Source organism: Brugia malayi, assembly GCF_000002995.4.
Source record: "Brugia malayi strain FR3 genome assembly, contig: Bm_v4_Chr1_scaffold_001, whole genome shotgun sequence".
NCBI lineage: Eukaryota > Metazoa > Nematoda > Chromadorea > Rhabditida > Onchocercidae > Brugia > Brugia malayi.
In genome coordinates this window covers 10,975,543-11,001,532 of record NW_025062475.1, presented here as the reverse complement: position 1 = coordinate 11,001,532, position 25,990 = coordinate 10,975,543, and the positions used below count along the sequence as shown (strand labels likewise).

At 30.8% G+C, this 25,990-nt stretch overlaps 4 protein-coding genes across 7 annotated transcripts; 2 read left to right on the top strand and 2 right to left on the bottom strand.

Annotated features, from left to right (window-relative positions):
• Window positions 1-50: 50 nt before the first annotated feature.
• Bma-mlh-1 (DNA mismatch repair protein MutL containing protein) lies at window positions 51-4,154 on the bottom strand (the record flags this gene model as incomplete). Its single annotated transcript, XM_001895417.1, has 12 exons — window positions 51-293; window positions 510-797; window positions 1,071-1,290; window positions 1,606-1,706; window positions 1,795-2,010; window positions 2,140-2,232; window positions 2,448-2,576; window positions 2,722-2,829; window positions 2,926-3,037; window positions 3,125-3,293; window positions 3,580-3,787; window positions 3,987-4,154. The coding sequence occupies 12 exons, from the start codon at window positions 4,152-4,154 to the stop codon at window positions 51-53; spliced, it is 2,055 nt and encodes a 684-aa protein (XP_001895452.1).
• A 1,531-nt stretch (window positions 4,155-5,685) lies between these two features.
• Bm9729 (cuticle collagen 2 precursor, putative) lies at window positions 5,686-8,378 on the top strand (the record flags this gene model as incomplete). 3 transcript variants are annotated; one of them, XM_001895418.2, is made up of 6 exons in its annotated part: window positions 5,686-5,850; window positions 6,089-6,218; window positions 6,320-6,428; window positions 6,653-6,735; window positions 7,873-8,057; window positions 8,151-8,378. In XM_001895418.2, 6 exons carry the CDS (start codon window positions 5,686-5,688, stop codon window positions 8,376-8,378), a joined length of 900 nt encoding a protein of 299 aa, XP_001895453.2. The 3 variants fall into 3 exon arrangements, with proteins under 3 accessions (XP_001895453.2, XP_042933402.1, XP_042933403.1); XM_043077468.1 differs by lacking the exon at window positions 5,686-5,850 and having other exon boundaries at window positions 6,107-6,218; XM_043077469.1 differs by lacking the exons at window positions 5,686-5,850; window positions 6,089-6,218; window positions 6,320-6,428; window positions 6,653-6,735 and having other exon boundaries at window positions 8,025-8,057.
• Window positions 8,379-11,237: 2,859 nt separating this feature from the next.
• On the top strand, window positions 11,238-14,993 carry Bma-col-97 (cuticle collagen 2 precursor, putative; the record flags this gene model as incomplete). The annotated part of the gene is made up of 6 exons (XM_043077467.1): window positions 11,238-11,441; window positions 13,682-13,820; window positions 14,029-14,137; window positions 14,256-14,338; window positions 14,473-14,657; window positions 14,766-14,993. The coding sequence occupies 6 exons, from the start codon at window positions 11,238-11,240 to the stop codon at window positions 14,991-14,993; spliced, it is 948 nt and encodes a 315-aa protein (XP_042933401.1).
• A 615-nt stretch (window positions 14,994-15,608) lies between these two features.
• On the bottom strand, window positions 15,609-25,616 carry Bma-met-2 (the record flags this gene model as incomplete). Of its 2 annotated transcripts, XM_043077465.1 has the most annotated exons (31): window positions 15,609-15,707; window positions 16,011-16,228; window positions 16,358-16,484; window positions 16,581-16,707; window positions 16,846-16,930; window positions 17,019-17,142; window positions 17,391-17,516; window positions 17,952-18,087; window positions 18,345-18,447; window positions 18,569-18,659; window positions 18,915-19,085; window positions 19,185-19,310; window positions 19,537-19,704; window positions 19,862-19,969; window positions 20,037-20,091; window positions 20,244-20,383; window positions 20,502-20,693; window positions 20,922-21,053; window positions 21,224-21,316; window positions 21,422-21,506; window positions 21,591-21,727; window positions 21,942-22,115; window positions 22,441-22,548; window positions 22,959-23,046; window positions 23,346-23,461; window positions 23,718-23,822; window positions 24,023-24,156; window positions 24,425-24,569; window positions 24,756-24,882; window positions 25,176-25,306; window positions 25,557-25,616. In XM_043077465.1, 31 exons carry the CDS (start codon window positions 25,614-25,616, stop codon window positions 15,609-15,611), a joined length of 3,831 nt encoding a protein of 1,276 aa, XP_042933399.1. The 2 variants fall into 2 exon arrangements, with proteins under 2 accessions (XP_042933399.1, XP_042933400.1); XM_043077466.1 differs by lacking the exon at window positions 25,557-25,616 and having other exon boundaries at window positions 25,176-25,180.
• Between the last annotated feature and the right edge of the window lie 374 nt (window positions 25,617-25,990).

Sequence of the window (25,990 nt, the reverse complement as noted above, 5' to 3'; positions counted from 1 at the left end):
TTTTGCAAATGGTTTATACCTTTCTTTTCAGACAAAAAGCTTTAAAGGCACTAGCATCTTTCGAAAACTTTGTACAAATCATGCAAATCAGCAATTCGACGTAGTGAGGATGTTAACTTCTGTGGCGGTAAAAAATTGATTTTTAATGCTGGAAATAGGATATCCTGATAGACATTCTTCCAAGACAACTTTTCTTTACACAAACCCGAAATTGTTTCCCCATCGCAAAACTCCTTTTTAAGGCAGAAGAATTCCGACAGTGCCCAACAAACTTGCTCGAAACAAGTTTGCTCCTGAAAATACGACAAGCTTAAGTTGAATTTCAAAAAATTTTTTGTGTAACTGTTAATTCCTTTGTTATATATATTTTTTTTCCAACTAACTTCTTAGAACAAAGTTCCTTCAATATTTGTTGTCAAAATTGTAAAAGATATTAAACATAATCTTGTTTAAAAAATTATAGAATACATTTGCTGTATACAAATATCTCAACCGGTAATATAACTAACATCATCCCATATAATGTCATTTGCTAATGTTAATATTAATTGCGGAAGAGATTCCAATTGCGGAATAAATCCATCAACTAAAGATGGGATCGAACTAAGATTTCCATTCTCCGTAATGGACAAACAGAAATAATCATCCAACATTTCGCGATTTTCAATTACAATAGCTGCTTTTTGTTGAACTTCTGCAGAGGATAAGCTACTATCAGCAATATATAACAGCTCAGCTAGTGGTGCGCATTCACTTAGTTTATATGATCCAAAATTACCGAACGAAAGGACAAGAATCTGCAACTGAGAAAACTTTATAGCTTGAAAACTAATAACAGAATTATTGACATGCTGCTTACTGCTGCTTATGAAAACTCGAAAATAACATCAGAAAATTTCAAATACTAGCAAATATACTGACCAAGCACTCTATAAAAATAATTTCAAAAAAAAAAAAAATTGCCTTTCCATGTCTTAATTAGTTAATGAAAGGAATTTGTGAATACATCTAAACTTTGATACTAGTGCTTACTTTTTCATCAATTTCTATTTAGTTGCAAAAAAAATCACCTGATAAAAGAAATTCCGCAAACAATCTTGAGCATCCACTAAGTAAATTGACGTTGAATGTTGTATGAGAACCTGATCGATATTCACAGCTCCAATATATATGTGCTCCTTGAATAATGAACGTAAACTGACAGAAGCCGTTGTACAAAGTGCTTTTTTCATATTTTGTAGTGATTCAAATTCAAATTTGCGCCATTCACCACCATCTGACAACTGTGCGCTAAATATATGAAGCGAATTTTAAACCAAATTTATGATAGAAGTGAAGTTTCATTTTTTCAAATCTTGTCCATTTTCTTGAGTTAGTTGTAATCGAAATAATAGCAGAAATTTGAAATTTAAGTTAGAAATGGGAAGATAAAACAAAACTGTTTATCCATATTTCCATTAAGCAATATAATTTGTGTTATGAAAGCTACCCAGACTTTGAATATCAAATGTGCTCAAATATAACAATAAATAAACACAGTTCACTATTATTACTTAACCTATCAATTCAATTAAGTCTGGTTATCGATGACCGTATTATAAAAACCTTGAAGTGACATCATTTGCTGGATGCGAAGGCGATACAATTTGCGACTGACTAGCTACAAATTCTTCTAAGCGTCTCTCCTTCGCATCAGTTCGTACCAGCTAGGAAAAATTCAGAACTTATTCTTCATTTTTAATGTTGTAAGTGCAAATCTACAGAAATCCAATGAAAAATTTATAATTGAAAAACCTGATGCGGGTAAACTTTTGGTGACTTAGCGTTGGAAGAAGATGGCGGTCCACCAAGCGATTCTGGGACAAGCATCATTAGCTTCTTTTTTTTTGTACTTGAAGTAATCATCGTATCAGATTTTGATGAACTGTTATCAGTATTATCGACCATTAATGGAAATTTCGGGTGTACATCACAACTGCCAGCCAAATTTAGAATCAAATTTTCCACATACTGAAAAACATGAAATTAATTGTAACGAGACTTCGAAATAAGTTTCAGTTAATAGAAGTTAAGCTTCAGTTAATGCGTCAAATAACATAATTCACATAAAATTTCCAAAACAGAAAGTAACAAATTTACATCTTGAATAGAACTGATGATGCTGTCTTGTTCCAAAAAATAAACAACAGATTTTGTCGGATGTACATTAACATCAACACGCCTCGGTTCAATCTATAAGTGAAAATTAACTGACTCATTAATGGTTCGAAGCTAATTTTTCTGTAAATCAATCATCGAGTTGTATAATAGGTCAACCATTTATTGAATATTCAAAGATGATATGAAATTTATTATACAAAATATTCAACTAAAAATATTTTTTTTTGAACTCTCCGCAATGTCATATTCGTGGAACGTTAAAATATTAAAAAATTAATTCAACATACTTGCAACGAAATCATAACAAATGGTGACATAGTATTTTGAGCACCAAAAACAACGTCCAGTGCTTGCTTAAGCGCCTGACATTCAACACTACGACCATTGATAAATAAATAAAAAACTTTCTGACAATTCTGAAAAATGTTTGCTTTATTTCAATATTTTGATAAAATGTGAAGTGGAAAAATTAAAAATAATTTTATGAAAAATGATTCGGTTCCTCATTTATTTACTTTAATTCATTCTTTTAAAAATAAAGAGGAATAATAATAAAATCACCTGCCGATTTTGAAGAGTTTCAGCGGTACATGAAGCAGTTGGTCGTACAAAACAACCTTTTAGAGTGAAATATAATGCTGAATCGCTATGATTTAACAAAATGAGATCCTAAAACAATGTACAAATTTTTTACTGTAAATAAAAAATTTTTCTTTCAAATTTGGCTATTTTCGGGTAGTGCGTTCAAATTTGTAAAAAGATTACTTTGGAAAATTTTCCACCGAGTAATGAAGATATCGTTTCACAAAGATTATTCGTACCAGCTGTTCGAAAATCACTTCCACTACCACAACGTCGTAATGTAAATGATACGGAACTGAAAACAATGATCAGAGAGATAGACGAAATTCAACAAAAATCTATAAAAAATGATTTCAACTTCATAAAAGCCAATATTACCCACGGGTTATGAATAGCATATCGTACAACAATATCAGCAATACGATTCATTTCATCAGCAGGATATTTAAGTGAACGACGACGTGATGGACAATTGTAAAATAGATCTTCGGCAGTTACTGACGTACCATCAAGTCCAGCGGATGGTTTTATGTCGCCTTGCAGCTTGCTATCTGTAACAATGATCGATCACAATTTTCTTCATTAAATTATGCTAACATTTATTGGAATCAAAGAAAGGTTTAACATTTCTGATATGGAAACTTTGAATGTCAAAACTGCTAAACAAATTCAGATTAGATAGCTTTTTTGGCCTTTCAATAGCATAATAAAAGATAATATTCTACAGGAAAAATGAAAGTGTTTCGGAAATTATTTTCAGTATTTTTAATTTAATTCAATAAAATTCTCAATTGCTTAACACTGAATGGTTGCTAAAAAAAAAAAATTGAATAATACCTGTATAACGACCAACATAAGCACAAGGTGAATCCGATGTTTTCGAAATAATTGTCACTTTAGCTACGTGACTTATGGACGCTAGTGCTTCACCACGAAATCCAAATGTGCTCATACATTCTAAATCTTCGTATTTCTCTAGCTTCGATGTTGTAAAACGTTCACAAACAATTGCTAAATCATTTTTAGCAATTCCTTTTCCATTATCCTTGAGAAAATAAAAAAAGAAATAAATTTTTTGAATATTTAGAAAAACTAAGATAAATATTCCCACAGTCACTCGGAGAAGACAAAAGCAAAACGATAAACCAAATTCATAAAAAAAAATGTAAAAACAAAATCAAACCATAGTAAAAAAAATGTAAAATTTTAGAAAACAAGAAGGAATTCAAGTGCTTTTGTATTACCTGTACTTTCAATAAGTCGAGACCACCATTTTTAGCTGTAATAATGATTTCCGTAGCTCCTGCATCTAGTGCATTCTCAATCAATTCTTTAATGACATTTGCTGCCCGTACGATTACTTCTCCAGCTGCGATACGATTGACAACATTTTCCGGAAGACGACGTATCATTCTTTTCTAACTTAGCTCCATCCAGTATTACCACAATTAATAACTGAAACAGAAAAACAAACAGTTTTGAAGATTCACGCATAAAGTACGGTTAATTCACGTAACTGACTGAGATAACCCATTCCATCTCTAAACTGATATGCCTTTGAAATATTAATCGTAGTTTGTAATATACTGCCTGAACGAATACGTAAGGGTTGTGATACAGACGAAAGAGATAAATGCAAAGCCTTGAAGATTCATGACCTCACGTTGAAAAATCTCGAAACGACAATGAACCTATTACAAGTTGTGTGTTGCTTACTGATGACATGGTACTTCACTGAAAAGTTCATTGAGGGTTATTTATCCGCCAATCTAACTTAACATTTTTGAAATAATAATGAGCCAATTCCTAGTTCATTATCAGTTGAGTAAAGTAAACAAGAGAAGACAAATTAATTTTTAAACATTACACTTGCAGAAAAAACAAAATTCAGGAAGCTCAACAACAAATAAAATGAGAAGTTTAAGTTTTAATTCAAACTCTTCCATTCAAAATAAAGAAGTTAAATTTTACTTCCTTATTTTTTTTTAATTTTTTGTCCTCTGTGTGTCTTTGTGCAAGAAATAAGACAATTTAAATTATTCTTTCCGGACAATCATTCAGAAACTACATTAAGGAGAAATGTAAGGGGAATTCTAATTGAAAGCATTTATTAAGCTAATATAAAAGAAGAACGAAAAATTCCCAGTCTGGCAATACTTTTTCAAGTTCAGGTTAACGTTAATTAATCCAAGCTTGACCTTTACACTTCACATACTTCCAATCAGCAACCACTTCATTCTCCTTTTTCAACCACATCTTTCTTCTTCTTCTTCCTCAACATTACAATAATAATAGTTGCATTTTAACAAATGCTAACAAATAGTATCAGTCTGCAATAAAAATCTCAAAAAAAAAAAAAAAAAAAAAAAAAAAAAAGGAATGGTCGCGGTAATGGAACTGTTTATAAATTAAAATTGCACTTTTGAAGTGAAACCGGTATTTCAAATCTAAACACTTAAGGGTCAAATGAAAAAGGTATAGAAGAAATTGTTGGCTTCTTATTACAAAACATGCTATGATTAGGGTGTAACTTTTGTAGAAGTCACACTATAAAAGTTACTCATAAACCAGAAATCAGTACAATTTGTAAATGTTATATATATCAAATTTCACAAATCATTCCCTTTCATTCCAAAAAATTTCACAGCAGATAGTTTTAATCAAAATAATTTATTAACTTTTATTATAATTAATACCAATTTTTTTTGTTCTTTTTTTCTGTAATTAATATCTCTTAAAGTTATACTGTATAAATTAGCAAATGATACTTTTCAGCTGAATGCTCATCGTCTTGATTTGCTAGATAAACGACTTGCTTGATTTATATATATGTTGATTATCATAAATTGAATGAATGATGAATGTAACGACCATTTCAAAATTATTATGAAACAAAATTCTTGTAAATAAAAAAGAATTTCATAAAGTTTAAAATTATTTTAGATGGAAATTGATGAAGCACGAGAAAAAGCTTATACGTTTGTAACGTATACAGCGGTAATTTTTTCATTAGTTTCAATCTTAGCTATATTTATAACATTACCAATGGTTAACAATTATGTTACTCTTATTGGTTCTCGAGTTTCTGATGAAATGGAATATTGTCAGGTATGATATGAATGATAATTAAAATGTTATTCATGATAAGATAGTTAATATAGATTTCTCATTAGCAGCACTGATAAGCATTGAAAAAAAAATTTTTTTTTGAAGCAGTTTTTTTTTATCAGTTTCATCATTTTATCAATTCTCCTGTGATTTCAAACTTCCCTGACGAAAATGCATGCATAATTTTATTGGCAAAGATAGTTTAGCAATTGTTGTTTGAAATGAAACTTCAGTTCAGGCATCAGCCCGTGAAGTGATGCTTGAAATACGTGAACACCGTGCACCATCTGATACACTGCATGCTGTTGGCGAGAGTGCTGAAAATGCATTCAACTTTACTAGAGCTAAGAGGCAAGCTGGATGTGAAGGTTTGTCATAATTTGTGAAACTTTAACTTGGTACAATTTGTCAGCATTTGTTTTTAAAACTCTTTATTCATTTATTTTCTAATATTTTCAATTAATTTCAGAGTGCTGCTTGCCTGGATTACCAGGACCTGATGGCCCACCAGGAAAACCAGGGACACCAGGACGACCAGGAGCACCAGGCGCACCCGGTTTTCCAGGAAGACCACCAAGGTTATTTATTTTTTACTCATGTTTTCTAATTTTATTATTTTAATTTCGAATACTGGGTTTTGGTAGCTGGAAACTCCTAAATGAAATATTTCGAGTTGCAAAGTAATGTTTTATCATTACATTGTCAAAAGAATTTAAGTAACTTTAAAAAAAAAAAAATGTTTTTTTCCGTGTTATTAACACTTATTGAATTCGATACGTCTTGCATTGTTCAAAATTTGCAGAATATGTGAGGAACTAGAACCACCACCCTGTAAACCATGTCCACCAGGGCCTCCAGGACAGCCGGGACCAAGCGGAGATAAAGGTTTGCTTACATTTCCTCAAAATTTCGAGAAAATTTCAGAAACCGAATCAAAAAAACGAAATAAATGCACATGAATATACCAAAGATGTGGTATATGAATTTCTTGCTATTTGCTACCGCTGATTAATGATCCTAGAAGATAGGATAAATTATTAAACCTAAAAATTATCAGTCAAATAAATACCTCGTGAATTAGAAATCTTGAATTCTGTAAATCATTTATTCAGCAATGGAAATTATGAAATGATATTTTCAATAATTTCCCATAATTTTCTGTAGAATAATTAAACGACTCATTAATGGACTGAGATTTATTATCACATGAATATAAATTTAATCAAAACAAGTTTATTTTACTTCTTCAATTTCCTCTTGTTCATGAAAATCATTGAAAATAATACATACACATAATATTTATATACATACACACAGACATACACACATATAGGTATGAATAGAAACGGTCACGCCACCGGAACATTTTCTTTCCATTCTTCATCTGACCACTTCATCTATTAAATCTTTTCTCAAAAAAAAATTTACTCTTTATTTACGTCATTTTTTATTCCTAAAATTCCCATTAATTATTTCGAAATATTTAACTATCTTTTTCATTACTTTTTTCGCTAATAAACAAAGATAATTTTTCAAATTAAAGTATTGCAGTTTTGTATATATCCAATACATTTCTCTTTTTCATGAAAAACATTAAGTTAACAAAAAGCTTTTTTAAAAAAAAAAACAAAATAGTAATTATGGTTAACCTTTCACTTCTGATAATATTTATGATAATTTATTGCGATAATAAACGATGACACGCATTGCATTTTGTCTAAGCATTCATAATATGTTTGCAAAAGAAGATAAATTTTGCCCAGTTTTTGTTTCTTTTTTTGTAAAAAGATTTTTTTTAAAAAATTCAGTAGCATTTTTCATATTTGTTAAAAGATTGATATATCGCATCACATCGATGAATGTTAAATAAAAACCAGTTTCAAACCCAGAAGAAATTCAGAATAAATCATCTTTTTAGTTGTTCAATAAGTGTTCCCAATCTCAGAATTGTAAATGGACAGAAAGAAACGAAATATGATTAATAAAACAAATGATACGCATTCATAAAATTTTTTAATACAGGACCATCTGGACCACCAGGACCACCGGGCCGTAGCGGAAATCCCGGTCGTACAGGACCGCCAGGACCACCAGGGCCACCTGGACCTGATGGAAACCCAGGTGTTGATGGATCACCTGGTGAACCAGGTCGCTCAGTTATCACTACACCATCGATGCCTGGTGATCCAGGACCAGCAGGAACACAAGTTAGTGCGATTGATTCGTGTTTTGAATGATGTCAACTTGCAATTTTTTGCTTCCAATTGACAAAATCAATTCGGATCCTAAATATTTTCCAGGGACCAGCAGGAGAACCTGGCGACATTGGACCGCCGGGAAATCCAGGACGGCCAGGAAGTCCTGGTCCTCGTGGGTTACCTGGCCCACCTGGACAGCAAGGTAGTCCGGGAGAGATAGGCGAACCAGGACAGCCAGGTCACCCTGGACAATCAGGTGAACAAGGTATTTGTCCCAAATATTGCGCTTTGGATGGCGGTGTCTTCTTTGAGGATGGAACACGGCGTTAAGTAAGCAAGATTGTGACACATTTTTTCCTAAATTTTTTGAAATTCATTCAGATTTCATTATTATGCTATAATTTTAAACAAACGCAATCTTTTACTTTGTTATGCCTTCGTCCTGAAATAATAAAAAATCTGCAACTATTTTAGGATTGATTGATTATACAGTGCATTGGTTTTCATTATCATTTATTTGGAATTTCCAACAAAATACAACAAAATTTCTTTTTCTATCGCCTTGTGCAGTTATTTTCAACCATTGCTTATATAACTTTATAGTCAATTCAAATTTGTTTTCAAAAAAAGAATCATTCGAAATGATGAGACAGAAAAAAAGAAAGTAATAGTTATGAAAAAGGAATAAGTCAAGCAAATAAATGATTTGAAGAAAATTTGCAATTTTTTTTGCATGCTATTCTGTCATCAGTACTAATGCGACATTTCACATTCTTCTTACATCCAACATTTGCGCACTTAATTCAATGCATTTTTTGTCCATTCAATAAACATTGAGCAAATTTTAATTTTTGGAAAGAAAAAAAAAATAATGCAGGGTATTGGAAGAGTTTGCAGAAACTTGCTGATAGCTTTTCACTTAACCATTTCTTTACTTGAAATTTTCTTTGAAAAAGTCTATTCCATTTTTCCTGAAATTTTTGTGCTGCTAGAAAGAAATAATCGTACACTTTGAACAATTTTATTGAAATTCAATAGTTTCCAGATTTTATGGATGTACTTGAAATTGAAATGAGAGATAGACATACTGGGTTTTATCATTACACTTGTAAAGTTGGATTAAAGTGAAAGTTACGAAATCCAAGTTGCATATTTCTTTTTGGTGTAAAATTTGTGTTGAGACTGAAATTCACAAGTCAGGTATTATAATTCTTAATTTAACTTTGCATTCAAATATGTATTTTAAAGATGAAATGAAAAGTGGAACGTAGTAATTACTGAAAATATGATTGAAATATGGTTCATTATTAGTAACACAACTAGTGAAAGATTAAGTAACTGAAGATAAAAGGATTAAATTCTGTGAAAAAAGTTAAAGGATTGTAAAATCACGAGTGTAATGAAATTTTTATACCCGCGGGCAATAATTGTGTGAATTATGGTAAACAAGGAGAAATTTAAAGAAAAAAATAAATAAATATGCAATCTATTGATGGCAATCTGTGTTAATTTAAAAAAAAGAAATATTATTCTCCCATAGTTATCATGGAAAAAAAAGAATTCGACGAATTTTTTTTCTTCCTCTCATCAATAACAGACAGAAATGAGCCCCTAGAAAACCAGATCTTGTACTTATAAAAGTTCTAAAATTGTGAATGGAGAAAATCATTGGACTAGAAAACAGATCTAAATGATCCAGAAGAATTAAGAAATTTATTCCATTTGTCGTTTAAATTTATAATTGGCACATTTTATCATTATTGTTCATACTTCATACATATTTCATCTTATAATATTTATTCGGCTGTAATATTCATCTTATAATATTTATTCGGCAAACTGTGTGTTGGGTGATCAAATAAAGAAAGTAAATGATTTAAGATTTTTAAAATAATTGCCAATTAAATTCAAATTATAAGCGACATTTAAAATACATTGACTTTGAATCATGAAGTTGAAAAAGGATATGTGTTAATAGTGCAGTTTAGATTCGTTTGCAGTTAGTTTGATTCGTTATTAATTAATTTGATTCTAATTTCCTAACAATGTTATAGCTTCAGGATTATTACTTCATCTATTATGTAGAATAAATTTATTAGTAATAAGGATAACTGGATCAAAGAGTACAGTTAAGGACTGATCTATAAAATGATATTTGAACTGGACAGATATATCAGATCACATCACTGATTGCAAGTAATAATCATGGAAAGATGCATGCATATATGATTGTACAGGGAAATTTTGAGATGACTCCATAATTCTTACTAGCTAATTCTAAAGAAAGAGTTTGACCTTTTCCCATTGTTACCTTAAGATTGAGAAGAGAGAAGGAGAGTCAGTAGAAATGAAGAATGATTAATTTGATTTGCTGAAAGATATACTATTACAGATTGTTTGCTATGATAATTCTTCTAGATTAATTGAATGCATATGAAAGAATGAGGATATAACGGGTAAACTAGCAAAAGAATTGGGCGGGTAAAAGACGAATGTCATTGTTATTGCTATCGTACACCTCTCTCTCTCTCTCTCTCTCTCTCTCTCTCTCTCTCTCTCAATGATATTAATAGTAGTGAAGGGTATAAGTGCCGGGGGAAATGAAGAGAAAGGATTAATATATTCAGATATTCCGTAATCGAACATTTCATAGTCCTCCTTTTCCCTGCTTCCATTCATTTTCCTTCCTCTATTCCTCTCCACAAACCCTCAGGGCGGAGTTCATTCTTCCTCCAAGAAAAAAAAAAAAAGAAACAAAACAAAACAAAAAAGAAGAAAACTCTATACAATACCCTCCTACAGGACAGTCAACCTTCTTTTGATTTCAATATATAAATTGCTACTGCTTTCATTAGTCCTCATCTTACGTACACATACATGCATACACACACACACACACACACACACACACACACACACACACACACACACACACACATATACATACATACATACACATACTCACACATAGAAATATATCCATACAAATACAATAAGTTCATCATGGAATGTTGGTTAATTATCAAGCATTTGCATAATTTAAATCTTTTATTATTAAACTACTGCAAAATTCGTTTATTAATTTATCGATCATTGTAACAAGCTCTTTTATAATAACAGAATCGATCAGATCGCTTGATTTTGGATTCTGAAATCGTTGATCCAAAAATTTGGTTTTAGCCTATCATCATGTTAATCGAATCGGAAATACGTGAAAAAGCCTATCGACTGGTGACATTTTCGGCGGTGACATTTTCATTTGTGGCAATTCTAGCCGTTTTCATTACTCTACCAATGGTTAACAATTATGTCAATTCGATACATATGCGAGTACAATCAGAAATGGAATTTTGTAAGGTAATATTTTTCTCTGAAAATTTAACTTATCATTCTGTTTCATTTTTTGCTATTCTTTAGTTATAAAAAGTTATCTACATTAAGTTATCAGATGCAATCCTCTTTGAAACATAATGTAAAATTTAAGCTAATGACAATTGCGCAGCTTTATAATTTCATATACCATTTCAGTGCTTATTTATTATGAAAGTAAGTTATAAAAACGAAAAGTATTCAAAATATGGACAGACTATTTGATGATGTTATGATATGATTCGTCTATAGGGAACAATTTAAATGCTTTTTGTAAGGCTAAAAAAACTTCAAAATTATCAAGTTTAGAAATGAGAAATATCCAATTTAAATTCATTCTTTTTCTTCTGTAGGACCAAAAAAACTTTAAAACTATCAAGTTTAGAAATCAGAAATATCCAATTTAAATTCATTCTTCTTCTTTTGTAAGACTAAAAAAAAATTCAAAAATATGAAGTTCGGAAATCAAACAATAGTCTTATTTTAATGAATGTCGCATTTTTTAGTGATGGTTTTTGAAATTGTTACAAATCAAAATTCAAAGATATAATGTTTTATAAATCTATAAAAATCATTTTTTATTCTTTCATATTTCATATTTTTTCTTGACCCATTATTTATTATATCTTCTCATTTCATCAAATCTTTGCAACTTTTCCATTCCACTGAAAAAAACTTTTAGCAAAAAAAAAAGATTCATTTTGTTAATTTGTTGCTGAATTTTTTTTTTTTTTTTAATATTCTCTTTTAACATACATTTTGATAACGAAGAGAATACATCCAGAAATGCTCCAGCAATAATTAATTTCTTTTTCTTTTTTTTAAATTTTATTTATTTGTTTCTCCCATAATCTTTCATTTTTTTTCTCTCTCTCATAACATCCATTTATCCATCAAAGAAAATTGAACAGAAATGCTTAAAAAAACTATAAATTTCTCTTTCTTAAAAGGATTAAGTTATACGAAATACTACAAATAAATTAGGGATTTTATAAAGTATAATTTTAAATTTCTCTTAATAAGAATAATGTAGTATATTTTGAAAAATTCAAAGAGACTAAGATAGATAAATATATCAGTAGAGAAACAAACAAACAAATATGATAAATATTTAGTTGTGATGATTGACATATTTCATTGAGATAAGAAGGGCGAATTGTTCCGTTTTGAATGAGTGCAGAAGTGCTGATAACCAGTTCCACTGAAATTGTTAATGATTATCACTTGCATCCATTATTAGTTATAACTCTTATTCCAATTATGATTTATAAAAATAATTACAAGTATTAATTAATGCTTCACATCCACAAAAAGAAAAAAAAGTACACAATGATAAGATGAGATAGACTTAGTCGTACTTACGTGTCATCAAATCCACTTAGTCACACTTACGTGTTTAAGCAGTCAGATAATTATTTACGCTTAAGAATTAATGTAACAATTACTGTCACAATACTAGTAAAGATAATGATACTGACAATACCATCAATACAGAATTACCATTACTTATAGTTTTTAAGGAAAAAATTTAAATGTGAATCGAAGAAAAAATTAAATATGAATCAGTTTTAATTTTGTTAAAAATTAGTACTAAAATATTTGTCTAATTGTAGAACAATCTTTTGATGAAATGAAAATTTAATGAAATAAAATATTAAATGAGATATTAAGAATTGTATATGGTATATTTTGAAATAAGTTTATTAGGTGCATAAGTTCAATAATTAATTCATTTTATATTTTATACTATCACAACTCTCAGTTATTAATAAACTTTATGATAGCGATAAATTTCTTCGTAATACTAACGAAACGATAAATAAGTAAATGAATAAATAAATAAACAAATATATTCCCTTATGAATATTTAAGTTTCGAAGTAAGAAATGTATGACACAAATGATGGGTGCTAAAGGTTAACCAAAAATTATTTGGTTGTTGATTGATGGAAACAGTATTTACAGGTATTACGAAAGATTAAATTATCACTAAAATCTCGATGTAAAGAAAGAATTAATCATTTATTCGAACTGTTTGTTTTAAGTTCTATATTTATCTAATGTAAAACATCTCTTCAACGTAAACATGTTTGTTACAGAATAAATTGTTGGATTGATTTATTGGGACAATCAATCTCTTCAAGATCTATTAGTAAAATAATTGAATTTGATTTTATGGATGAAATTATCACAAGATGATAAATATAATTTGTAGTAAACTGGAATGATAAATTCGAATCAAAATTGCAAGATCAATTTTTGCAGCTATCAGTACGCGATGTAATGATGGAAGTAAATGAGTATCGAGCAGGACCGCGAGATGCCACACCAGCATTTCAAAAATTTTTACATAATCAAACCGCTGTTATTAGTCGTGCTAAGAGAGAAAACAGTCATTGTGCAGGTTCACTTAAATTTTTAAAATTTAAGTTTACGTAGTACTGCAAGCTTGAAATTCCATTCACCATACTTTGAATGTTTAAAGATTTTAATTCCCAGTTTTTCAACTTTAAATTCACTTTTTGTAGTTTCGAATTCGAAATTAAGGATTACTCAAAATTATGGTTTGGAAAATTTATTTATTAATTCAAAGCTAATTTTATTATTTCCAGGTTGTTGCTTACCAGGAATTCCTGGGCCAGATGGTCTTCCAGGCAAAAATGGTATTCCCGGGCGCCCGGGTGCACCTGGAGCCCCAGGATTTCCCGGAAGACCTCCAGCGTTAGCTTTTCTTTATTCATTTGTGTTCATCTTCACCCTAAAGTGCTGAAAGTATTATTCAAAAAATGAGTTGAAGGCGTACTTCCAATGCTAGATGATCGGCAATTATCGATTTTAGAATTTGTGAACAAGCCGTTGAACCACCATGCTCACCGTGCCCACCAGGAGAACCGGGACCGCCAGGAGCTCCAGGCGACCCAGGTTTCATCTTGCTCTTTCCTTAACTCTTCCTTCCTATTTTCAGGAAAGTTAATTAATTCAACTTAAACTTGGATATAGAGTAGCAAATTAATATTTAAAACATAATTGTTTTAATATTCTTAAGCTGATTGCAGGAAATGCTGGTCCACCGGGCTATCCCGGCCGGAATGGTAATGATGGACCACCAGGACCACAAGGTCCTCCAGGACAACCCGGACCACCAGGAGAGCCAGGACGCGAAGGTCCAAGAGGAGATCCAGGACGAGCAGCTATAAGTTCACCAGCAACACCAGGTGATCCAGGTGCACCCGGTGAAGTTGTAAGTGCCATTGAATTTTCCTCAATTTTCCTAGGAAATTTTTGACTCAGAAAAACTTGACCATCAAGGTTGAATCTGAAATATAATTATATGAAACGATCACTGTAGGGACCACAAGGATTGCCCGGTGAACAGGGTCCAGCAGGACGTCCAGGATCGGAAGGTGCGCAAGGAACGCAAGGACCACCAGGACCACCCGGCCAACCAGGTCAACCAGGTGAGGATGGACAACCAGGACCACCAGGACATCCTGGTCCACAAGGCGAACGCGGTATTTGCCCAAAATACTGTGCTTTAGATGGTGGTGTCTTTTTCGAAGATGGTACAAGACGTTGAAGAATATTGTAAAAAAAGTATTTCCTGCAAGTTTGCTCATCATCTATGAATTTCTTCAATATAATAATCTCTCATTTATCGACCAAAAAACAGCCACTATTTCTTCCCCAAAATCTTGCCTCTTTATATCATCAAATTTTCCAGATCAAAAAAAAAAAAAAAAAAAGCTAAAAACTTCGGCTGTTAAAAAACTTGAATTATGTTTTGGTAGAGCCTATTTTTTCTTCCTCTGTCGATGAATTTTTTCGGAATTCGAAGGCAATACAGTTCAGTTATGCAAATTTGGATAAAGCGCTTTTACTGCCGTTCATTTCTGAAAATTTTAATATACATAGAGCACTTCAAAGCTTCTGAAAAATATAGAAAATCAATTTATCCATAGTATGAACATCAAGGAAAAAGTAAGGTTTCATATACTTCAGTATAGATCAAAATGCTATTCCAAACTGCAGAAATATATTGACTGTGGACAATTGAATAAAATGTATTCAGCATAAAGCTTGAACTGTTTATTTATAACAAATAATTTTAAAAATCGAAAATTTGAATACGAAAAGAAGTTCGGATCTTCAGATCAAAGTTGTTCAGATATAATTTCATCAGATGGTAAAGAGCTTAGAGAAGTCGCTTGCGACAAAAACGTGAACCGCAAAAGCATTCAAGTCGCTTTCCATCTACGGCACCTTCCAAATAACCGTAATCCCAAAAAAGTTCCTGAAAATAAAGGTACGGAAGCGCTTTAGTCTACACAAAAGTCTCACTTTGCTTTTCGATTAAAATTCTGCGATTGTGAATGCTATATTCAACTATTCCTTAATTAGTTATAATCACTAAAATAAACAGTTTGTTCGTTACACACGAAACTACAGTAGCAATGAAAAAATGGCTGTATGAAAAATTTATTTTCTTTTTAAACGTCTCAATAGAAAATTAATGATGAAGAAGCAGCCTTATTTACACAATTTAAATTTTATTTCTCAAAAATCAATTTAAATAATCAAACAGAAGTTAACATACTGAACCGGCAGAAATCTTTGTTGTCGTGAAAAATGCAATCCAAGGTAGACGAAAATCATGAGTGTCAACATATACCAACTGGGAACGAATGTTCGGTTGACAACTATGATTAAAAAATCGTCCAATGTTACCCTTTTTCTTAGCATCAATTGTGTATAGTGATGGAAGCTCCATGTTTTCAACATATTTTAACATATCGAAACGACCTTCCGGTGGACCTAGTCAAAATTTTTATACAGATAAAAAATCAACAAAATTTTCAGGAAATGAATTGATTACACTGTTGCGTATTTAGAAATGTCGAATCTACAAAAATTATGAAACTAATAAAAAAATCGAATCGCTACCTGCTGGTTCAACTGCTGGCATATCATCACTGTCTAATTTCGTTCCACTTGTAAAGACATCTGGTTCCACCATAACAAGTGATGAACGAGCATAATCCAAATCTGCTGCTGCTAATTCATTCTTTTCCTGAAAACAATTCATAGAAATTTCAAAATTCGAGCCAAAATAACAAATAAAGCATTTTTGCACAAAAAATCTTAAAAGAAAGCCAATGAAACTTACTAATTCCCTTGTTGAAAGATCCTGTTCTTCATCATTACTTTCTTGTGCAAGTCTTCGATGTTTCTGAGTTTTAGCAGCTTTGCTTTCCGAATGACTTCCTTCTGAAGAGAATGACGAATCCTGACCACTGAAACATACAGTTTAAAATCAGTAAAGAAGATTATAAATCTCAAAATTAGAAAAACGGTCAGATTTCAGTAACAGATATTCATAATTTTATTTATGCTACAATAAAAACAGCAAAGAAATAAGTGATTATCCTAACCTATCATAATTGTCGTCTTCCTTACATGAATCTTGATCACTTGTAATCAGTTCTCCTTCGGCTGATAAATTAGCTCCACCATCACCTTAAGAAAAAAAACCTAATAGGTTATTAAACATTTCCCATAATTTATCCCAAAATCCTAAAAACTGATTCAAAATGTTGAATCTTACCACAATTATTTTCGTCGTCTGAATAATAACCGTCATTTGAATCTCCCAAATCCACACCAGCATTATGCTTTTCATTTTCAACGTTATCCACCAAATTTACATCAGCAAAATATTCATCACCAAACTACAAAATTTCTGTTCAAAGAATAGAAAAAATAATTAAAAAGTTCCTTACAAACTTCAATTCATATATTTATACGCTTCTATTACTAACGACTCTTCCATTAATAATGTTTTAATGATAGATAAAGATATTAAAAAATAGCGAATATTTTGACTATGTACTGAAAGATATAGAAATATAACAGTTGCTCTGCTAATTGCCACATAACAATGAGAAACCAAAAATAAAGAATTCAAAAAAAGACTTACTGCTTTTCCTTCCTTTTCTGCTTGGCTATCTGTAAGAATAGCACCAGCGTAAGTGCATAAGAAAACGCCTGCTGGAATATCAATCATCGATCGAATACCCCAACCCATTTTTTCTGTTTTAAACAACTGTAAAAATAAGTATGGGTAGTGGAATTAAAACTAAAACAACCAACTAAAAGGAAAATTCTCGAAGATTGGAACAAATAAGACATTTTGTAATCTCATTCTGCAATACCTTGATTATACTTTTCGTCTTGTTAAATCTGTTTATAATTGTGTATCTTTAAAAACACTTTATCTATCTTTCTCAACTGATCTTTTTTCAATTGATTCCCCAACTTTTTTATCAAGTATACATTATTTTTCTCACTGAAAGTAACATATATTACAGCCACTTACATTCTCTCAGATCGTTAACAAAGAGAAAGTTATATCTTATTTGTTTAGTAATTACAGTCGATAACGAAATGCTGATCAAGCTGTATTATAAAACTCTGAATATTACAATCCAATAGCTAATAATTATTTTGAGCTAAATTAATAGATAACCGGCGGAATAACCTCAACAGGAATTTTCATTTGTTGTTGCACCACTCGATTATGACATTTACTCCGACTGCATCTACACTTGTCATTACATTCATATAAACCAGATAAATATGACTCATCGGTACCTCCAAGTGCCAAATTACGATACCTAAAAAAAACTTTTAACTTCATTGTTTAATTTAACCGTAAATTTTTACGATAGCAGGTATTACAACAAAAACATTTATAATTTTTAAAGTCCAAATAGATGTTTCAAAAAAAGCGTATAAAGTGATATTTTGTAAAATGAATTGAAATTTACACTGGCATTAAAAATAAACAGTAAAATGAAGACTGAACGGTTATCAGAGTTTTACAAAAAAAAAATTAAAATAGTAGTACTTTTTTTCATATAGAAAAACTCACATATATCCTTTGGCATGTGAAGGCTGAAGACTTTTATCCAGACGTAATACTTCTGAACGGGTTAATAAACGGCATTCACACCTGGTCTCATCAACACAATCATCTAGTTAAAAAAAAGTAATGGAAATTTCCATGAAATTCAAATCATGACAGTTAGAGGCACTTTTCTTATGATGAAAAATTTTTCATCCATTTATCAAAAAAACACACTACAAAATACCAACCAGTACAAGTGCAACCGCTGCAAAAATCAAGTGATATAGATGATATGTCTGTCGACCTATCGTATGGATATCGTTGTGGATTATATTCAATCTGGAAAAAATTGGAATATCAAATATACCTCTAAAACTATACAAGCTTTAATATCTAAAAAAAGAAAATGATAAAAAATCACGCACACAGTGGGAAAGATATACATTCAAAAATTATGAATGTAGTAGATCTTCTCCTCACTGATGACTTAATTTTACATGAAGATGGAATCAACGAGAATGAAAGTGAAAGAAGTAGGTAGTTGAGTTGACAAGATTCATTTCGCTGAAATTAAAAACAAAAAAAAAAATTTACTTTTGGTGGTAAATCATCATCAATTTCATTATAAACAGGAATTGGGATGGCTTCACAACCATTCGTGAAGTCATCCATTAGTTTAGCTTTAACGGGTGTTCGATAAATTACATTCGGACGAATTGTTCGATCAAATGTGAACAAATCAATGGTTAAGCGACTAGATGTATCCTTAAAAAAAAAAGGAAAATCTGACCTTCAAACAAATAAATTTTACACATTAATATTTCATAAAAATGTGAAACTCTGCAATGATAAGAAAAATCATACTTTCAAATATTTCGTAATGTGATCCAGTTTATAAATAGAGATTCCACATGGTGTACGATAAACCACAGCTGAACCAGTCGCTTGACGATTGTGGGCTACTTTAACCTTTCTCGTGAACGTTACAATCTAAGAATAAGATTTAAAAGTGATTTGAAATGAATTTACTAATATTCGCGAAATACTCGAGAAATTTCTGACCTTAAGTTTCAAAAAAAAAAAAAAAAAAAATGAATTTTTCAAACAAGGATATAAAAAAGAAAAAGTAATATTTTAAATTTCTTTTAATTTTGCTTTTCCAAATTTTGTTTATTCAAATATGAAAATTCTGAGGCTAAAAGTAGACAACACCTACCTCACGTGACCAACCCACCAATAGAGGAATCATGTAAGGAGAATATCCATAAAATTCTTTATCATATGGATCTCTGTCAAGACACTGTAAACATTTAATCGTACATCGCGAGTGAACGACTTGTTGCAAATTATTCCATTCAGGTATATCTTGTATTATAAGGTTCTTCTGCAACAAAAGAATATATTTTAAATCGGAATAAATTATATATCTGAGATCGATTTTCGAAAATAAGATGCATTTTTTGAAATCACTTTACATATACACATATATATTTAAAAAACTATTTCCATGGTCCATTAAAATAAATTAAATAATTGTATGCCTCTTTGCGTAAGCGAGGTAATCTTCCTTCAGTAATTGGATAATCTTGACAATCATTCTGCACGACTGATATTCCTCCTTTTCGAGCTGTCTGAGGTCTCGGATAATTCTGAAAGAAAAAAAAAATCTAAATTTTAAAAACACAATAACATGAAATTAACAATTACTACTCTTACCGGTTCATTGTCACTCAATAAAGCTCGACCACGTGGACAAAGATCCATCTCCTTACTGAAAATACTATAATGTTTTAGAAAATGAAAAGCACTTTTACAGCAACTATAAGAGTAAAAATATAATGAAAGAAGTAATTCACTTCATTTTATATGGGAAAGATCGTAATTTATTTTAGTTCCGTTCAATAAACCTTCCAATCTTCAAACCTTAAATTCTTATTTGAGCTACTTTGTTCAGGTAGTGAAACTGTATATTCCAAATTATGAGCCAATCGTGCTTCCCGTCTGGAACGCAGTGGAGCCATCGAAATTCCCATCTGTTCCTGTTGCTCGATTTTCTCCAGTCTCTAGATATATGAAATAACTGTAATCGTTAATTTGTACACCACTACGACAACTAGCAATTTTCAAATCTTACTAAAATTCTTCAAAGCACTTCTAATTCTACAAATTATTTAAAACTACATCAATTGTTTGACGGATTGCTTCTAATCTTTCTGAGCCGCGATAAATCCATTCATCTATATGATTATGACGATTGCATGGAGTTACCACACAGTCTGAACCACATTTGCCACGAATTGGAAAACGCAATAATGCAAATTGCCTTTCGGTTCGCAAAACATATGCAGAATGGGGTTTACCTTCCCTAAGAATCTGTAAGCAATATTTTTCAGAGTTCTAAATTAAACATCGAAGTTGTTTCAGTTTTCTTTTTTTTTTCCTGGGTTTTGAAAAGAAAATGCTTTTCAAAAGCATTTCTCAGTGGATATTTTTCTTTCTTTTTGAAAAGAAAGAAAAACATTTTCCATACAGGAAAATTTCGTTTGGATATTTTTTTGCTAATACACAAATGAATAATGACAGGCAAATTAATACGCTTACGTTTACACGCTGCGTATTTTCCTTACGCTTCATCGGAACAAGTGGCCAATCCGGAAAACTCTTCAAATAGTGTTTAACAAACTTTTGTCGAAATTGTGGTACTAGGCACCAATTGTTGCGACGATCTATTTCCTGTAAAAATTACTATTTATTTCATGTTGCTTAAAATGAATAAAATCTATGATAATATATATGAGGAGTGTACAGGAAATTAGCTAAACAAATGTGTTAACCTGCACGATGCAAATTAAATAAAAATTGCACATGGAGAATTAGCTTGCCACTTCTTAATGAAAACTCACTTCTTTGCCATTGTAAAGCTTACACTTCTGTTCTGCAAGAATATAGACTGTGCGTTCATGAACGAAACTGTCAATGCCATTATCAAAAAATACCTGCAAGACACAACAGAATGACTTGAGAAATAGCTTTTAAAAAGGGTGAAAATTTAGCTTTTATGATTTAAATTGTCTTTACAATTTCTTTACATAAAATCTTACCAACATTTCATTTTGTGAAAATCCATGAGGTCCTACACCCACTATTCCCGAATAAAATGCCTTCCGATATCGACTAAACCGAAGTCTGAAAATGGCAATATTTCATGAAATACATTTTAATTTGAAATAATGGAATAAGTCAGTTTAGAATTGAAAAGCAGAAAATTACTTTGGCTCATATAAAGCACATACGCGTACACCTTCCCACATATGTAAAGGATCGTCAATTTTACGTGCAATACGTGATATATCAACTATTTCCTCATTACCGTCACCAAACAATACGTTGTATTCACGAGGAGACACCTGAAATGATTGTTACATACAACTGAAGTTTAAACATTCAAATTCAAAGAAAAGTTGAAATCATAATAACGAAGCAGCTTACCATTATTAATTGTTGAAATGACTATTAAAATAAATCCATTTATGTTACAAATTAGTGGCGACAGCTATTCAACCGATTAAAAAACAGGTTAATTAAACCCATCAAGCATTTCAATATAATACAAACCTTTACCTTTTCAACGACTTGGCAACGAACAAAATTATATGCTTTTTGCTGACGAGCTAAACAAAAAGACCCGTTCGGAATATCACTGATATTGACAAAGTCACTGGTAAAGACGTAATTTCTTCCTATACTTTCATTGTGAGTCACGTTGACAACACTAACTTCTTCACTAGTTGCAGCCTGAAACCAATTCTAGAATTTTTTATATGACGAATTTTATTGTCACACAAAAATTTGATTACAACCAGAAATCAATAACGAAGCAAAAAATAATTAATTCATGCTGGTGCCACTTTTAATATTGACTCTCTTACCCAAAATAGTATTCCTCATAGCAAATATATATTCCTTCTTCACTAAACCATATCTACAGTACATATCTAATAATTTCACGATTTGACGACTAAATACATTACAATAACAAGCAAAAAGCCATCAAATTAAATTAAAAGTCATAGAATTTAAAATACTAAGGAAAAAAAGAAAAAAATCCAATCAAACTCACCGGAACATTCTGATTATTCTTTTGCGAAACCATCATCGATTTTTCCGCCATATTTTCACGCTGCTCATTAGCTAACAGTTGTTTTTCACTTTGTGCAGACGAATTCTGCTGCAAAGTCTTATTTCTTTGTACAAACAAGAATAAATCTATATAATAAATTAGAAATATGAAGTCAAAAAAGTTTGCGCAACAATTCATAGAGCCAGAAAAATTTTCAAATAATGGGCTTCATTTCAAATATTATTATTAAAATAGACTTCTTGTTGACTAAAATCAAATAAAATGTACAAGTAAAAGTTTCATCATGTCAGTCGTTGTTAAAGCCTCAAGTGTTCACAGTAAGAACTTTTGTTTCTAACAGATATGTTAGAAGAAACAAAACAAAAAACAGATTATTTATTGAAGTACTGTAATTAGAAGAGTAAAACATTTCATTCTCACTATTAGTACTAGTATGATTACTATCCTTAATATTATTATTTTTTGAAAAATAATTTTCAAAAAAAAAACTACTTTACCAATTCAGTGAGAAGATTGCTAGTATATTTTGTCAATTCGTTTGACATCATCACTAAATCATTAGCACAATCATCATTTACACATCGGCTGAAATTGGCTCAAAATATTACAAAAGTGACAAAAAAATAAAAAAAAAAGAAAAAAAAGTGAAGAGATCAAAAAGTTTTTACTTTCATTTTTGATAATTTTTGATGTTTAGAAAAATTAATGAATACCCGGTTTTTCGAATATAAAAAGTCTTGAGAGACTAATGGAAAAGATCAGACTGTCTTTCAAATCATAACTGTTATGACTATCGCATTCAGTACGGTTGCCATGTTCAATAAACAAACAGTTCTGGTTCATATGAGATAAAAGAATAGCTAGAAAAATAAAATTTATCCGACCGTGGTGGACTTGTACAGGCATTTTTGAAATCTTCCAATACTTCGCGTACGACAGTTACAAAATCATCCATAGATTGTATGGCTTCTTCATCCGATGGTACAAACGATGTTTCAATCTAAAAGAAAAAATTTATGACAAAAAGAGGGAAAAAAAACTTGAATTTGGATTTGTCGGTGTTAATTATCTTTGAAATTTACATCAATCAAAACCACCAAGACCTTATCATACTTATTTTTGATATTATGGAACTGTATTCAGCTTTTCAGTATTTCTGATTCTGAAATTATCACTTTGCTAAACCAAGATTCAAAAGATGTGGTGATTTCAAATTAAGCTTAGTGAATTATTTTCAGCTGTACCAGAAAACTGACATATTTCCAGTTCTGACTGAAGTCTTCAGCAACAGGCCAACCATACATTTGCGCCAATAACATTGTCAACATCACAATTACTTCAACTGGATCAGAAAGAATTTTCTGAAAAATAAGAAGTTTTGACAGTGATTAATAACTATTCAGCAAACAGTGACAAATAAAACAGTAATTATAAATGATCGGTATAAATCATTATAGTAAGAGCAGCAATAAATATAAATATAATAAGGAAAATAAAAGCCGCAAAAATAATTAAAGCATTACTGAAACATATCAATTCATTATTATTTACTGAAACTTACAATAGCTATTTCTGAAGGTGCTAAAGTAACATTACTATTTATCAAACTGCCGAGAATAAGCATTTGAGCGCGGTCAACACCAATGTAACCAGCAACCCGAGATATACTGTACTTCTCCACTGTTTTATCACGTTCTAAAACTTACCTCCTTTAAAGTTCGACAGTGATTGACATACGAGTTTACGAAGCTTAGAAGATATGTATAAAAATGAAACCTGTATTTTTTGAAGTTATTTTAGGAGAACAGGAGAAACTGAATAACCAGTACATGACAATAATTAATACAAGTGACAATGCGTATCAAGTTTTTCTTTTTTTAAATATATTATCAAACCGGCACACGGAGAATTCACAGAGCACTTTTTAAATGATATTTTAGAGACGATGGAAAAAACATTTAACCTTTCCAAATATGATCTGTTAAAAGAACAATAAAATCGAATGTTGATATGTTCATTTTAGCAGCGCCTTCTTTTATTCCTAATTTATCATTATGAAATGCAGTGATAGCTTTGGAGATCTTTTCTTCATCGAAATCAAGAGTGATCTAGAATTAAATATTCAGTTATATTTCAGTTATTCAATGGTGTAAAAATGAATTAACACCAAGGACCAAAAGTCCAAGCTATCAACAAACTGAAACATATACTAAATAATATATATATATAATTTTTTACAAAAATATATTAAAAAATAATACGTTGACTGTTGTAAATCGGTCTCAAAAATTAACTTTTTCTTGAATATGATCAAAGAAATCAATGTCTAATGTTGAAAACCCATAAACAGTTCTCCGTATTTTATATTCTGGTCCGCTGTAGCGAAATGTTTTATATAGATTACACATCCTCTCCTCACATCTGAAAAGATAATGAAATTATCATTTCAGTATTTGCTGTAATCCGAATTCAGTCAATATGGTTTGAATAATATGACACAGAAATCTTTAGCAAATATGAATTTGTAATGCGTTAGATTCTGCGTATTGCAACATTAATTAAAATGGATATGATCTTAATTTAAAATAAGACTTTGAAGCATGCGATCTATATTCTTACTAATTACGGCAAAATATTAAAGAAAAACATAATTCTTTTAGCTTAAAAGTGTAATATCAAGAAAACTTAGATAAAAAGTATAGCAAAAAACCTACAACATTTTTCTTTCATTACTTAACAGACTCAAATCACGGCTGTCAAACACAGCAATTTCATCTGAATCATCCGATGATGTTTCATCTACCAGAAAAATATTTGCATCAATGTCGACGTCAACACTCTTCTCCTAAAGCAAAATAATTTTTCAAAAAATGAAAATCCATTATTTCTGCTACTTGAATAAAAACCATTTTAGCCAAAATCCATGCTCCCCAATTTTTTTTTGAGACAAGATAGTGCAATTCCGACCAATATGTATAAAAGAATGTCTATGTGACATGTGACACGCCAAACATGATACCATTTGACTAATAGATTTGACTATTACTGAAAACTGTCATTGAAAATTTGATATTGTAACGATACTATTAACAAACTCTATGATTCGCAGCTCCAGGCAGACTGACAGCACCAGTAAGCTCATCATCTACTTCCATTCTAATTTGTAAAACAGATCATTCTGAAAGTAAAAGTAAGAGCTCAATACAAGATTCTGCTTTGAAACTGAAACTTAACTGGAATGTATTCTAACAATATAACTAACCGTAACCCAAAGCAGCACGAGTCTCAGAGCTACCTCCCTAGAAAATGAAAAATAAAAAGAAAGAAAAAGATGGGTAATTTATAGCCTTGCAAAATTTCTCACTTGATAAACCTCCTTAACCCTAATTTCCAGCCCTCTCTTCATTCCGAATGACCTTTTGTTTGGTCTAATTCGAAATAAGATCTAATGAGATAACTTTTTTTTTGATACTCACATAATACAAAGTGAGAAAGCAAAGTTTTATTTCCATATCATAGGACTGCAGTA